The sequence below is a fragment of the Orbicella faveolata genome, unplaced genomic scaffold (genome assembly GCF_042242905.1).
Source record: "Orbicella faveolata isolate gen_17 unplaced genomic scaffold, um_ofav_v1 contig_46, whole genome shotgun sequence".
Taxonomy (NCBI): Eukaryota; Metazoa; Cnidaria; class Anthozoa; order Scleractinia; family Merulinidae; genus Orbicella; species Orbicella faveolata.
The window spans coordinates 7,822,070-7,836,414 of NW_028301576.1; the positions used below are offsets into that span (position 1 = coordinate 7,822,070).

Here is a 14,345-nt window from a genome sequence, read left to right on the forward strand (position 1 = left end):
GGCGAAAAAACTCAAAAAAAGCAACAGATTTCATTCATGTGATCTGCATGGCAAGGTAATTAAAATTTAAGACCTAGCCTACCTCAACAAATTCTCCCAAACATTATGTAAATACATGGGGTCTATATATATACATGAGCTCACACTGGGGCTCAAAGAATATTGTGAATCAGTCAACTCGATTATAATGCGCTAAAACGTGGCATAATCACGCCCGTAGCCATTTGGGAATCAAGTCACGTAAGCGCGTGCTGTGTTCTCTCTGAGATTTGGTGGCCTTCAAATGAAAAACAAAATCGTAATGGCATCAACTAAGGCAGTTTACCAGTTTTTAGCTTTTCTTGCTCTTTCTGCGATTATTCAAGCCGGGGAATGTCACGCCGTAAGCGTAAATTTATCTGCGCCGCAAACGTTTATCTGGAGCCTCTTCGACGAATTTGGCTCAAACAATTCCATGAACTCACAACAGTTTAACTCACTGCTCAAGGAACTTAACATCGGCTCGTCTTCAAGCGAACAGGCCAGCGAGAATGGCAAGTCCAAGGTAAGGGCGATTTTTCCTTCATTGAACTTTTCCATTGTTTTATATTCAGTTATTATATTGATGATCATGATGATAGTTATCTTTTAATTTGTCTTCCTTCTTCGCCTGTTTCGTATGGGTCTGAACTCTGGTAGGCTCGATTTCCGCCGTTCACTCGAGTCCGTTCTACATTCCTCCCTGATAAGACGGTTGGACGTTTCTCAAACAGTGGCTGGTAATCGAGCCTAAACTGTTGAGGCAGCTAACATCTTAGCTGGGCTTCGTCACAGCTCACTTCTTTCAACAAACTGCGTCACCTAGCGCGTTGCATTATAAAAGCTCCGCGAGATAAGGGGCAGTCAACTCGCTGAAATGCGGGGATAGGAATAAGACTGACATAGAGACCTATGCAGAAAATGAGGTGGCTAAATGACCGGCAGCCGGTCAAGGTTTTAAAATACTAAATGACCGGCAGTCTGATATTTTTCTCAAATTTTAAGGAATCGAAGGAACCCATCCAATTCAAACTATCACATGTCGATTAAGAACTGCCAAGCGATCCAGAAGAGTTGTATAGATCGCAAGTCTAACGCTTGGTTTACGCTCGGCTCAGAGAGCGAGACCATGGTTTGTGACACTTACGATGTTTTTGAATCGACTGCCGGTCGCGGTTTTCAAATCACTAAATGACCGGTAGTCTGATATTTTTCTCAAAATAATTTAAGGCATCGAAGGAACCCATCCATTCTCATACTTATAATATAGAAAAATTTTTTTGGATCGCTTGAAACTTCTCAGTCGACATGTTGTAAGATAGCTTGTTCATGATCGGTTCGCTCGATTCCCTAAACTCGGACTGTCGGTCATTTATGCTGTGTTTACATTTGAGCTTTTACCAAGGTAAACAGTTACTAAGGTCCAGTTGCTTAACCCTGGTACATTCGTCCAGTGTTTATACCAGCTCAAATAACTCAAGTTTACCTGTCAACATTCCCGTGCGCTGCATTATCAACGTCATGAAATCGAACTTGGACGAGGATCCCACCGCAGCGGAACAGGAGCAAATTGAGGTGCCACCATTTTGATAGGCGAGGACCTCATTCCATAATATCGCGGCGAAAATTCAGCTTTTTGATCATACCCATAGTATGCACGGTTATACGCGCAGAAACGTGGATACGTTGTAACTGCAGCCTCCTCCCTGGTAGCAAAGTATATCGACAATAATTACAAAACAAAGGATCGAAGTTTGTCTAGTGAAAGTTGTAAATAATACTGAGAATGAAAAATACAATGCTTTCTTTTTCGTGACGGATTGTTCGCCGCAAGAAGATGGATCCAATCTTTCCACGTTATCTGCCATGATAGCCTAGTCAAAACTGGAAAAGAAACGCTTTCCTTTGTCGACAATCGCACAATCTGCTCACCGCGGGAAGTGAAATATTATGCCGCCACAGGCGGATATATCTGTCATCTTGGCCTTGGTTACCAACTGTAACCATGCCTGATCACAGGGTACTTACAACTTTTACCTCGGTTAAATTTCTTTTGTCTTTTGCGGCATTTACCAAAGTATCAGTTGGCGTTTACACACGGAAAATGTTTACCTAGGTAAGTCAACTCTGGTACCTCGGTAAACCGTTCAAGTCTAAACACAGCATTAGTGATTTGAAAACCGCGACCGCCAGTCGACCTAAAAAAGTCGTAAGTGTCACAAACCATGACATCACTCTCTGAGCCGAGCGTAAACCGAGCGTTAGACTTGCGATCTATGTAGCTCTTCTGGATCGCTTGGCAGTTCTTGATCGACATATGGTAGTTTGAATTGGATGGGTTCCTTCGATTCCTTAAAATTTAAGAAAAATATCAGACTGCTGATCATTTAGAGATTTTAAAACCTTGACCGGCTGCCGGTCATTTAGCCACAGCGGAAAACGCTTGAAACCCTAAGATTTATCGCAGTTTCATAACAGATATGAAATAGGGTCTGAGAACAAACTCTTCAAAAAACAAGTTTTGAAGAAAAGATCAAAAATTTCAGATCAAATTTGCGTGTTCGAGGCTATCCAGAGAAACTGGTCAACAAAGTCCTCGCAGAAATCGAATTTAAAAACAGGAAGTCGGCACTACAACAGAAACCAAAATTGCAAAAGAGATTATTGCCTTTTGTCACACAATATAATCCATCAGTGCCCAATCTTAAAAGCATTTTAATGAGCAAATGGCATTTAATCCAAGATCAACCTCTGCTTAGAGAAATATACAGAGACCCTCCTTTCATCTCCTACAGGAGAGGAAAATCTCTGAAAGACATACTTGTTAGAGCTAAACTCTAAAGGTCACAGACCGTTTATCACGAAACAGTGGGAGTCGTGCTAGGCCTGTCAATCATTTTTTAAATTTTAGAAGCCCAGCCGGGGACCATTCAAAGGTAGAATTCGTCTTGTGTGCCATGAGATCACATAAAAAGGTGGAATGTTCACTGCTATGGAACATGGAGGGAAAAGATTGAATTGTGCCGGGTTGCTTTTGGCGAACATTTCGAATTGCTCTCCAAACTTCCCGACATCTCTTCAACATCTTTTTCCAACGTCTACTTCTAGACCAAACGATTTCATGGTTGACTGCATTGTTTTTGTTGAAAGGTCGTCTAGGTCTCTGCGTAACAATGCCAGCTGACTGTTTTTTTTAACCTTAAAAAGCAAGAGGTTGTTAATATTATAGCCACATGCACGGTCTTGCGTCAAATTTTCGGAACTTGGAAATTTCCATTTCTTCTTATTTGTTTTAATTTCAGTTTCTTGTGATTAACAATTATTGGACGAGGCTGAGCGAAGAAGCATCGTGATTTGTCAGTGGCGAAGAAAATCAATTATTTGCCTCAGGCAAATAATTGATCTGCAAGGCAGAGTTCAATAATTGTTTTATCGTTCGATCAGCAAGTTTGACGTCATTGTGCATAAGAAGACCATTGTTTATAGGCAGTTATTTGCAGGTCACAAGGTGGGCTCTCAACCAATGAAAAGGACGAAAAAATACATCGAATGATAATTGTAATGATGGGTCAGTTTTGCTGTAGTATTGATCACCAAAATAATTTCTTCGAGTTAGGTTTTCAAAAAAGTACAAAACCGTTCATACTCAGTGTACTGACGTTATGAAAAGGGATTCGCTGTCATTTTTGAGATTCTGGAATAGCTTTCATGTTTATTTCGTTTATGAAAAATTTCCTTGAATTTAAAACATTAAGAAAGAAGAAGATCAGTTGCCGAGTATGGGAGATGCTTCGACTGATGCGCTTCTTAATTAAGTTTGACTGCTGGCGTTAGCTGACTCGAAGTGCGGGAAATTAACGCGCGGGAGCAAGTCACTTGCTTCTGAGTGGCGCAAGTTTTAAACCAATGCAACGCGAATATTTCAACACTCAAGTGAAAACCTCTTTAAAAAAACCGGTGAAAATATCAAATCTCAATTCAATTTTTTTTCAAATAAAAATAATGTCTTGAACATCTGTACTCTTTGTTTTTTTGTTTGTTGTTGTCTTTTTTTTTTAATTGACGCAGTGTTATACAGCAAAGGAACTGTTTGAATCCTTTTCTGTTGACTCCAGTGGATTGAATCTGGATAAATTTGAAAAAGTCTGCCCAGCGATAGTGCAGCAAATTGAAAGTAAAGCTTGTTTGGATGAGAGTGAGGAACACGAAGAAGATAAAACGGAAAATACTGCCCGGGGTAAGGCGTGAATTTGTCAGTTGTGTAATTTGTCTTCGTAGGTTCAGTTGTATATAGCCCAATTAAATTTGTTCACAGTGCTGAACGAATTTGAATTAAACGTTTTTTAATATACCCAAAGCTAACAATATCATGGGTCATCGTGTAAGCGCAAATTAACCAAGTTTTTAGACTTTACTCCCGACTATACTGATAAGTGATCAAATGAAAGAAGATAGACCAGAAATCTGCAAACTTGTAATTTTTTGGCTTGCCTGCAAGATCCATACAAACTGGGTCATCTGGGCCATATGTTGGTATTTCAAAGTCTGTATTTTAGCCATTTCAATTTCTTTCAAACTTGACGCTGGCAAGGTCACTAATAAATATTTCAGTGCTATTAAGATTTTCTTTAACTGTTTTTCAAACAAACAAATAATTACCGTACGTGTCAGCCTTAAGCTTCCTCTCACGATTTTGGAATGATGTTTGACGAATTGACGAATTGCTAAATTTATTTACCAATTCATTTGGACCACTTCCTTGTTAGCGGCTCATTGTACATGCATCTTTTTCAGCATGGGGATTCGGGTTCTTGTCTGCGGCAATCATCAGCTTAGCATCTCTACTTGGAGCTTTTGTTGTCCCATTCATGAACCAATCAATTTACAAAATTCTGCTGTTGTTTATGGTGTCGCTTGCTGTTGGTGTACTGAGTGGGAATGGATTCTTTCATCTTATTCCGCACGTGAGTATTAAAAAATACCTGTCAGCAGTAATGAAATGAACTAATTTATGACAGTAACATTTTTTTCATATACATACATTGTTGGCTTTATCATTTATACATGCATAACTAATACTTACGTTAGAGCTGCGATAATTTCGTGGTGCTGTTTTGGTTTAGTTGACAGCTTTGCTTTTTATTTAACAGACGTTTCATTTACATGGCCTTGAAAATTTGTGGAAAAGTTTGGTGATTGTCGGTGGGATCTATTTGTTTTTTCTCCTCGAATATGTCATGAAAATGATCGTCAGATTCAAAGAGAAGTCTGCATCGGAAAAAAAGGAAGGATTGGTAAGTAAATTTATGTATTAACTTTACTGCAATGAATATAGAGCTGTGACACTCTTTTAGGAACGGGAACACGAAGACAATTATTGAAGGGATTGCAATGTGAAATAATGACATTGAGCTTGACATGTTATTTGGAAAACGCAGGATCTCTCGACTGCTATTTTTATCATCATCATCATCATTATCACCTTCACTACAATCATCACCATTTTATTTAACTGCGACACAATAAAATCACAGTGTACAATAACAAAAACTGTGATAGGACGAGGATACCTCCAAAAATCCATCACGCTGATAGAGGAGGCCACCTTAGTAGTTTTAAACGTACACTGAAAATGTGAATTGTGGCGATAACTACGCCCTAGTTTGTAACATATCGCTTCTCTTTCCCAAACATTATTTGGCAGCTTTCAAAGCCAGTGACTTTTTGCATGTAATCTGTGCATGTAAAGTGATTGATTTGTGAGTTTGAAGCTGTCGCCGAGAGGTTTCTCTCGGCTACTGTAGATGAGTGACTATCTTCAAGGTTGCTTGTTTACTTGTCTGTTCTATATACATTTTTAGTAATTGGAACTTTAACGAAATGACAATCCTTTAAGAATGAGATGTGTGCTGTCTTTCCCTAAGGAGGCAAAAGCTCTCAAGGCTGAAGTCCCTGGTACAGCCATCGCCGAAGTTCAGCTCCAACTTCATAACCAGGATCATCATTTCTCGAATCGTAATATGGGAGTGAGTACTGACTTCGCCGATTTCCAGAATGGGTCAGTGGAGAAAAGGGGGCACAATGAACAGCAAGAGGTACAAAGCGAGTTACAAGTACACTATTGAACTGATATACGTTATTGAACTAGCGTGAGGTCCATATTGGAGAAATATTATATTGGTCAAGTTCTGTTTTTTGTAGGGAGAGGTCCATAAACGAAAAAACGATACCAAAACAAGAAAAGGAAAACAAGGCCAAGATTCCCCAATACGGACCGAACAAGCTAGCTCAATAAAGTGTTTATCATAATGGCTCTTTGGAATTTGGTGATAAATTGATGTGTCTCTGCAACCTATTCTGGGTAGATGCGCGCGGGAAAAAGAGCATCTATTTACGTTTCTCGCGTCGCTTTTATGAACATTTATTTGAAATATTCCTCCAAGTAAGAGGGTAAAAAGATTACTACCCAACTACAACAAAAAAAATGTTTATTTCGTGCAATGAATTGAAAAAACATTTCGCCGAAATTAATTTGTGAGGAGTCCATCTAAGTGGTCCGTAATGCAAAATTTGGACCGCAGTGAGAACCAATTAAAATTCTCCTTTTCATCGCCACCAGTTCAGCCATACAATAAAACCACTTACAACATTTGAATGCTCGCTTAAACCAAAATGAATTAGACGAAGTCCCTGACAATTGGCCTGTGGAGAATCGAGGGGTAACACTCTAAATGGCGCGATCACCCAACGGGTGCTCCGATGAGAGTTCAATCCTATTAGTTCTGGCTTTGCAAACATGGTTATAATATCGACTAAATTTGTCTATAACCTCACTCTAATGCCATTATTGTGGCTCAGGTAAGTATTGTTGAATACCAGCTGATTTCATAGTTTTTATTATGTTTTCGCACTATTCCCCAGAGGGGGAGAAGGACTTAATAATTAAATTCCTGATTGAATGACGTTGGAAAAAGTATCAACTTTAAATCGGCGCGACCTCATGGACCTCAATGCGAGAAGACTGAATTAGAGTCTTCGTCATTGAAAAGGAAGTTTTTTTCCTCGTACCTAGAGATTGCATGTCATAGTTGATCTTGTTAGAGCCAAATAATGAATGTTTACAGTCTCCAAGAATGCAAAGAAGAAGATAATTTTGTCAAAAGTTTCCAAGAAAACATCTGAGGACATTTCCACATGGCTAACTTGGGTGGCTGCATGATTACGCCATCTTCAAGTGGATTTCCCCACCAGGCTGGGGTTTCTTTTTGCAAAAGAAAGACGGAAGAAGCAAATTTAATCTTCTCTGCATTGTTTAAATGTAGGTTATTGTGAACACTGGTGGAAAGAAAAAAGTGGCGCCTGTTGCTTGGATGATAATCATCGGTGACGCCCTTCATAACTTTATTGACGGCTTGGCCATTGGAGCATCATATTCCAGTTCAACAATTAATGGTGTCAGCACCTCATTGGCGATATTCTGTGAAGAGTTACCACACGAACTTGGTAAAATATCATTACTTGATATACGCTAAGCATTTGGTGTATTTAACAGCGCCATTCCACCTTGCAGCAAGAAATGCTTCGAGAGTCCCATTACTAAAATGTATCAATTGGCTCAAACTAAACAGCCGCGAAAAAAATTCATTTTCATGTCTTGAATAAATATTTACGTAGGTTGAATCAATGCAAGAGCTAGTGCTACATTCGAAATGAATGCTAATAACTATGGGAACACTAAGATTATTTGTCAAAGAAGCCACACACTCGGTATGACAGTTTTCTAGAAGAGTTTCATCGACGGCAGCTTTGTTTGGAACTTCTTGTTATTATTTGAAGCTCCTCGTAATTATTTTCGATTGTTTCCCAGGTGATTTTGCGATTCTTCTCAATGCTGGCATGTCGTACAAAATGGCAATGGCATTCAACTTTCTCTCGGCATGTTCCTGTTTTTTGGGGCTGGTCATTGGTTTGGTACTGGGTACTAAAACATCGGCCGTCGAATGGATCTATCCCCTTGCTGGAGGAATGTTTGTGTACATTTCATTAGTGGACATGGTGAGTTAATAACATTGCGTCTTCTTCTGTTATATGCAAACACAGTACCATTATGCTTGTAAAACAATGCAAAAGAAACAAGATACTTCTGAATTCATATCCAAATTTATATTATCCAACTTGAAATAGAGAAATGACTTGACGTGACTATGTTGCCCTTCCCCCCAGCTATAAACACTTGTACAAAGCTAGAGAGACATATTCTTTGTAATATTTATTATCGCAAACATTATCTACTATCTATCATTAAGAATATTACCAGTTGTAACATCTCTCTTTTTTTGAACTGCTTTTGTAATTTGTTGCAATATTGTATTATGTTTGTATACAAAAAAATAAAATATGTGGACCAATTAAGAAGAAAAAAAAAACATTGCGAGCTACAGAACAAAAATAATACCCTATTAAAATTACAGATTTATTAGCGCTAATTGTAACCTGAAAATCACAGTAATTTAGTTTTAGCCTAATAACAAGTATAACTTGTAAGACACACATGTACGCACTGCGGACCTACGTTTTAGCAACAGGCAGGAGTCAATTGTGACGCAAGATTGCATCAAAATGACAACATATATTTAAAACAACTCAGTCATCTAATATTTTAGATTTCAGATTTGTTTTTAAAAAAAATATTGAGAAATCATTTAAGATTAGTTTAGAAAATGAAACATGTTATAAAAGACAAAGCATTAAAGATTCTTAACGTTCTTTTTATTAATTGAATCCACGAGTAGAACAGCAACATTAGAGCGAGAACAGATCTAAAGGCCTGTGAAGAAAGATTGCCACAGAAACATTCACCTAATCAAAACAGGAAACGCTAACACCACTTTTTATCCAAAATTTAAAACTTCTGGATAAAATGTTATTTTCTCGCACACTGTGTGCAAGTGTAAGTTCGCCTCACTGTCAGGTGATCAGTTTGGCGTAATTCACACTAGAGACATAACCACACAACAACGTAAACATAACGTCATGAGAAGGATGTCACGTCGTTACGTTTGCAGTGTGAACATCCTCACATAATGACCTAATAGCAACATAACAGCGTTAACACAACGGCATTAGGAAAAAAACTGATCTTTCCCTTATGTCCTTATGTCGTCATGCCACTAGTGTGAATAAGGCCATGGCTATGTTGTTTGAAATGTCAGTTCCCCAGCCGATTTCTTGATGGCAGGGAAACCCCTGGGATTTATCCCTGGATATTCACCGTCAAAAGGGAGGCGCGGTGGCCTCATGGTTAGTGCGCTCGTCTCCGGATCCAGCGGTCCGGGTTCGATCCCTAGCCGGGGACATCGTGTTGTGTTCTTGGGCAAGACACTATACTCTCACAGTGCCTCTCTCCACCCAGGTGTATAAATGGGTACCGGCGAACTTAATGCTGGGGGTAACCCTGCGATGGACTAGCATCCCATCCAGGGGGGAGTAGAAATACTCCTACTCGCTTCATGCTACAGAAACCGGGATAAGCTCCGGCCTGATGGGCCACTTGGCTCGTATGCAGACTTTACCATTCACCGTCAAAAGCCTAACCCTAAGCCAGAATCTGGCTATGTTCCTTGGGTTGCACTCACTGGCTCGTTATATTAAATTTGGTTTGATTGCTTTAAAATTGTCTCTCACAAACCACCATCCTCTCCGCTGAAGGTGTAAATAAGGGTCTCAAACCACACCCCGAATAGTGTTTTCATTGTGTGTAAATTTGGATGTGTCTGCTAGCGCTGGCTGGCAAATTTTTACAAGGGCGTTTGTTTGGAAGCAGAAGTTGACACAATTTTGCTGGGAGAAAGAAACAGATAGAAACCTGCCAGCAACTCGACACATTGTTGGTCATGGTCTTAAAAATGCTTTTTTTTAGGTTACTTCGTAGGCATGATAGCCTCAAATGTCAATCATCTCCCGTCCTCGGCCTAAGTCGAGGGCGGAAGGCGACTGACATTTCAGGCTATGGGCATGATAGTCCCAAATGAATTCTGTAAAATTCGTTCGCTGAATGTGCGGCTGTGAGCGCTTTTTATTAAAATCAGCTGTATGTTGTCTATATGCTTATAACGTTGTGTTTTAATTGACAGCTGCAAGAAGCTACTGAGATGTCCGCTAAACTTGGGCAAAATTCACTTGGAAAGAACCTCAAGATGTTTGCCCTTCAGAATTTTGCCACCCTGTTTGGCTTTGTCATTATGTTCATACTGGCTGTGTATGAGGAGCAAATTTCTTTGGAGTAGAATCATCTACTAGCCTGATGATACTAGATGACACTAGATGATGTCATAAAAATTTAGACATTTTTAAAAGAATGTTTCTCATAGTTAGTTGGTTGTTAACAAATTTTCGAGAAACTTTCCAGTCTCCATAAGCACCTTAGATTTTAGAATACGACTCGTGCGGCATTAAAAGAAACCATCTATAACTTTGAGGCTAACCAACCCTAACATCGCTTTTGCTTTCAATCATTGGCTGAACATTCCAGGTCATCTTTCTTCTGACTGGAAAGATCGATAGCAAACCGAATAGCTTGTTCATTGGTATATATTACGTTGGGCCCGGGGTTTAAACCTCAGTGTAATGCTCATTATTTTTATTTCATAGCGGAGATTTTAAATCATGCGTTTAGTCGAATTATCGTTTGACGCCTAATCAAAATAGCTGTCGACAGTTGTCCATATTGTACGCGCATGATGTAGGTCTGTTTATCATTTAAGCGTAGCTGATGTTTTTCATGAAGGTGTACATGGGCGAGCTAGGATCCCATGCAGTGATGAGTTAGGTTTGCGTTGATTTCTCAGCTATCCGTTAAAATGTCAATCCATTTCTAAGCTATCAGTTAAGCCCCATCCAGACCCTTTATCATTGCTGGAAAAAAGTACTAATTTCCAAACAGCATAGTCTGAGATATCTTATGTATTCCTCCATCCATTACTGATAACTGAGTATTGGTCTAGACCTTATCTGTCAACCCAGAAATTTTGCGTTTTGTATCTGTGATAGCTGAGATTTGTCAAATTTTAACTTATAGCCGGGAAAATCTAAGCAAAAAAATCTAATTGAAAAGTGACGTTTAATTCAACACCGCCCGTCCCCTACCCGGTCCCCCCTCCCAATCTAGATCCAAGGTTTATATTTGTAAAATAAAATTTGGGGACGTTTGAAAATTATTTAGTCAACCAGCGATTAGCTTATCCTTTTCTCCTGCCTGCCGAAATTTGCAGTAGGAAGAAAAGAGGGCCTGATTACAAGTTAAAAGTAATAATTTTTTTTACCTCTATAAGAGTTTGGACTATTACGTGCCTGTTTTCTCCTTACGTATATCTATCTATCTATCTATCTGTCTGTCTGTCTTTCTGTCTGTCTGTCTGTCTGTCCATCTATCTATCTATCTATCTATCTATCTATCTATCTATCTATATATATGTATATATATATATATATATATATATATATATATATATATATATATATATATATATACCCCATTAATCGTTAAGGTAGGACATTAATGGCCCTGATCTAAAAAGTCCTTTGTTCATGTTTCTATCGAAAGCATTTTGATTCAGATAATTCTATCGTTTCGGCCAATGCAGCTCATACAAAAAAAAACTTAGAAACTTTCAATAATTGACTCGAGTAAGGTAAAGGAGAAGATGTTCGAAGAACAAATTGTATAAAAAAGACAGCGGTCATTTGAAAAAAAAAAAGAGAAAGAACTCTGTAGAAATCGTATTTAGGAATTTTCACCACAATTAGTCTCTTTTTATCACTATTATGAGATTAAAGAGGTTGCCACTTGAGTGTCGAAAAGTTATTAATTTTGCATCACGGCTACGTTGCACGATTGGCTTACAATAAATTCGTGCCTTTTTTCATCTAATCAGAAATAAAACCAAAACCAATTGCGACACGCTCGCACTCGTTTTCCCGCGTTTTTGCGTCAGCTACATGTAATTACTTCGAGTTTTGATTAATTCACTGGATTGTCTGCGTCCTTTGTGACCGAACTGTGTGGCAATTTGGTTTTTGTTTTGCGACACTCAATTGGAAAGCGCTCTAATCTTTCCATAGTAATTTCTTATTTTTGCATATCAGAGTAATTAGTTTTTCTTATTTAGCTTGTCCCTATTGCCAGTATTATAATCAGTTTTAGTAGTAGAGCGGTTTTCAATTGAGTGTTGTAAAACCAAACCCATTACTTACCAATTAGACTACTCAGCCAATCTCAAACCGTAGTAAAACGAAAACCAAAGTAACTGCTTGATTATTCTCGACACTCAATTGAAAACCAGTCTATTTCTTATGTAATCTAATTTTTAATGAGAATGCCTCTGGTTTATCAGCTGTGCTGATTTGACATGTGATAACCCTCAATAAAAAAGGTTATTTGTATGTTTGTTAGTTTGTTGTTCTACCGCCAGCAAAACGGAAATGAAATTTCATGTTTAATAGCTATGCGTCCCTCGATTCCAGATTGCGCTCGCTGTCAACTGAGAGGAAGTCATCAGATCAAACAGTTTGATGAATTTTTTTTCTTGCCGTTTATTTGCTCCACTATCCCCAATCTGTGTCCTTGTTTACCTTTTCTCTAATCTTTTGCGACCGGGTGCACACAAGAACATGATAGACAGTTCTTGAACTGATGACGAATGTATAGTTAGAACAAGTACACCCAAGTACGTTTTCTACTTGCGTCTACTTGCGACTCTCAATTTGGCCAGGGCTTTACATAGTGTCTTACTAGCTAAGTTCTCGGTCTGTACTGTAGGGTAAGGACTGAGGGTTTGCGCTTCGTCTTATATATTCATTTTATACTAGACATCTCGAATACACGTCCCCAGTGTGGGGTGCTTTGCCGAAGTACCTTGCAGAAGAGTTGCAGTCGGTACAAAACAGGTGCCTAGCTATCATCGGGATGCCAAGAACATTCCTTCCAACGATAGAGCAAAGATGCAAAGTAACGACAAAGCATGACTTAGAAAGAGTTGTGAATGATGTAAACCAACCAAATCAAATATTTCTCACGAAGCCAAATACCAGCCACGGCTATAACTTCAAAAGATCCAAACCAGGTTCAGTAGCAACACCAAAGTCAGGAGCGCAAAGACATACTAACTTGTTTTTAGCAAGAGCTGCAAGATTCCTCCATTTATGATCCGTTTTTTTCTTACCTTACCAGTAATTTTACTTAATAGTAATTCACCATATATGTATTCATCTTTAAATTATGTAAATCAATTGTATACGTTTCTTTTAAAGATGGATAAATAAATATTATTATTATTATTATTATTATTATTATTACTATTATTTAGACCCTAGCGAACTAATGGGTGATCTGGAATAAATATTCTTTGGTCTCATTGTTACACGAAATTTTCGCAACGACTTAATTTCGCGAGTTTGGTCACATTCATTTTAAATTTATATATTAATGTATTTCGTATGTTCTTTGTTAATAAGCCATTCTTTGTCGTGATATTAAAATTTCTGCAAGGTCGCAAACGCGCAAATATTTAATGTTACTTAACTTCCAAGCTAATTTTTCACTGTAATAGAACAGGGTCTAAGGTCGGGGGTGGGGTTGCGGCTTGGTGCATATTTAACACGACGTCGATCTAATTGCGCGCATCCTTCAAACTATGCAGCGCAGAAGCTTTTTTCTTTCCATAAGTTTTAACCACTATATCTCATTAAACCTATTAACCACGCCAAGGCTGTATTTGGAAAATATCAAACCCAGGTCTCAACAATGCAATCGAACGTAATAGAATAAATGAATAAATAAATAAAATCTTAAAAGTTGTTGTCACTGACTTAAAAATATTGACATTCATTTCACCACTGAAGAAGGTTATAGTATTTTAGCCGAAACGTCTATTTTAAGATTTTAAAGTCAGTGACAACAACTCTTAAGATTTTATTACTATGTTTGAATAACCAGTCGATGCAAACACTGAGACCTCCTTGGAAATTTATTTCTGAATTTCTTTTACAAATATTTAGTTGTAGTAACTGCCCAGGTAATGAATCATGAAAGCATAGTTAATCAACAAAATTGATCATCATACATTATCATGTCAACATCTCGCGCTTTTTTTACACATAAGTTAGAAATTTCTTAGGGTAAAAACAATGCTTAGAAAAAGCCGCACCAGATAATGACTGAAACTCAAATTCTCCCAAACAAAATAATAACACAATTGCATTTTTTTCTGTTGGCACTGACGATGTGCAGAGCTAGTTTTAAATAACAGCTACCTGCCCAGCGAACTCAT

General features: G+C 38.3%; 1 protein-coding gene and 1 long non-coding RNA gene across 2 annotated transcripts in view; one reads left to right on the forward strand and one right to left on the reverse strand.

Moving 5' to 3' along the window:
• LOC110040866 (metal cation symporter ZIP14-like) lies at positions 1 to 12,459 on the forward strand. Its single transcript, XM_089278815.1, has 8 exons — positions 1 to 544; positions 4,087 to 4,255; positions 4,813 to 4,982; positions 5,169 to 5,312; positions 5,943 to 6,113; positions 7,341 to 7,521; positions 7,886 to 8,073; positions 10,152 to 12,459. The coding sequence occupies exons 1-8, from the start codon at positions 284 to 286 to the stop codon at positions 10,302 to 10,304; spliced, it is 1,437 nt and encodes a 478-aa protein (XP_089134941.1). The 5' UTR covers positions 1 to 283; the 3' UTR covers positions 10,305 to 12,459.
• Positions 1 to 14,345, reverse strand: part of LOC149098203 (uncharacterized) — a 443,460-nt gene that overhangs the window by 372,334 nt on the left and 56,781 nt on the right. The gene's annotated exons all lie outside the window — the stretch shown is intronic.

What these genes read in the sequence shown, in the direction of transcription:
- LOC110040866 (XM_089278815.1), top strand. Translation starts at nt 284, where the DNA reads ATGAAAAACAAAATCGTAATGGCATCAACTAAGGCAGTTTACCAGTTT. An exon ending in TCTTTCATCTTATTCCGCAC is followed by an intron (nt 4,983 to 5,168) that starts GTGAGTATTAAA and finishes TTTATTTAACAG; the next exon opens with ACGTTTCATTTACATGGCCT. An exon ending in CGGAAAAAAAGGAAGGATTG is followed by an intron (nt 5,313 to 5,942) that starts GTAAGTAAATTT and finishes TCTTTCCCTAAG; the next exon opens with GAGGCAAAAGCTCTCAAGGC.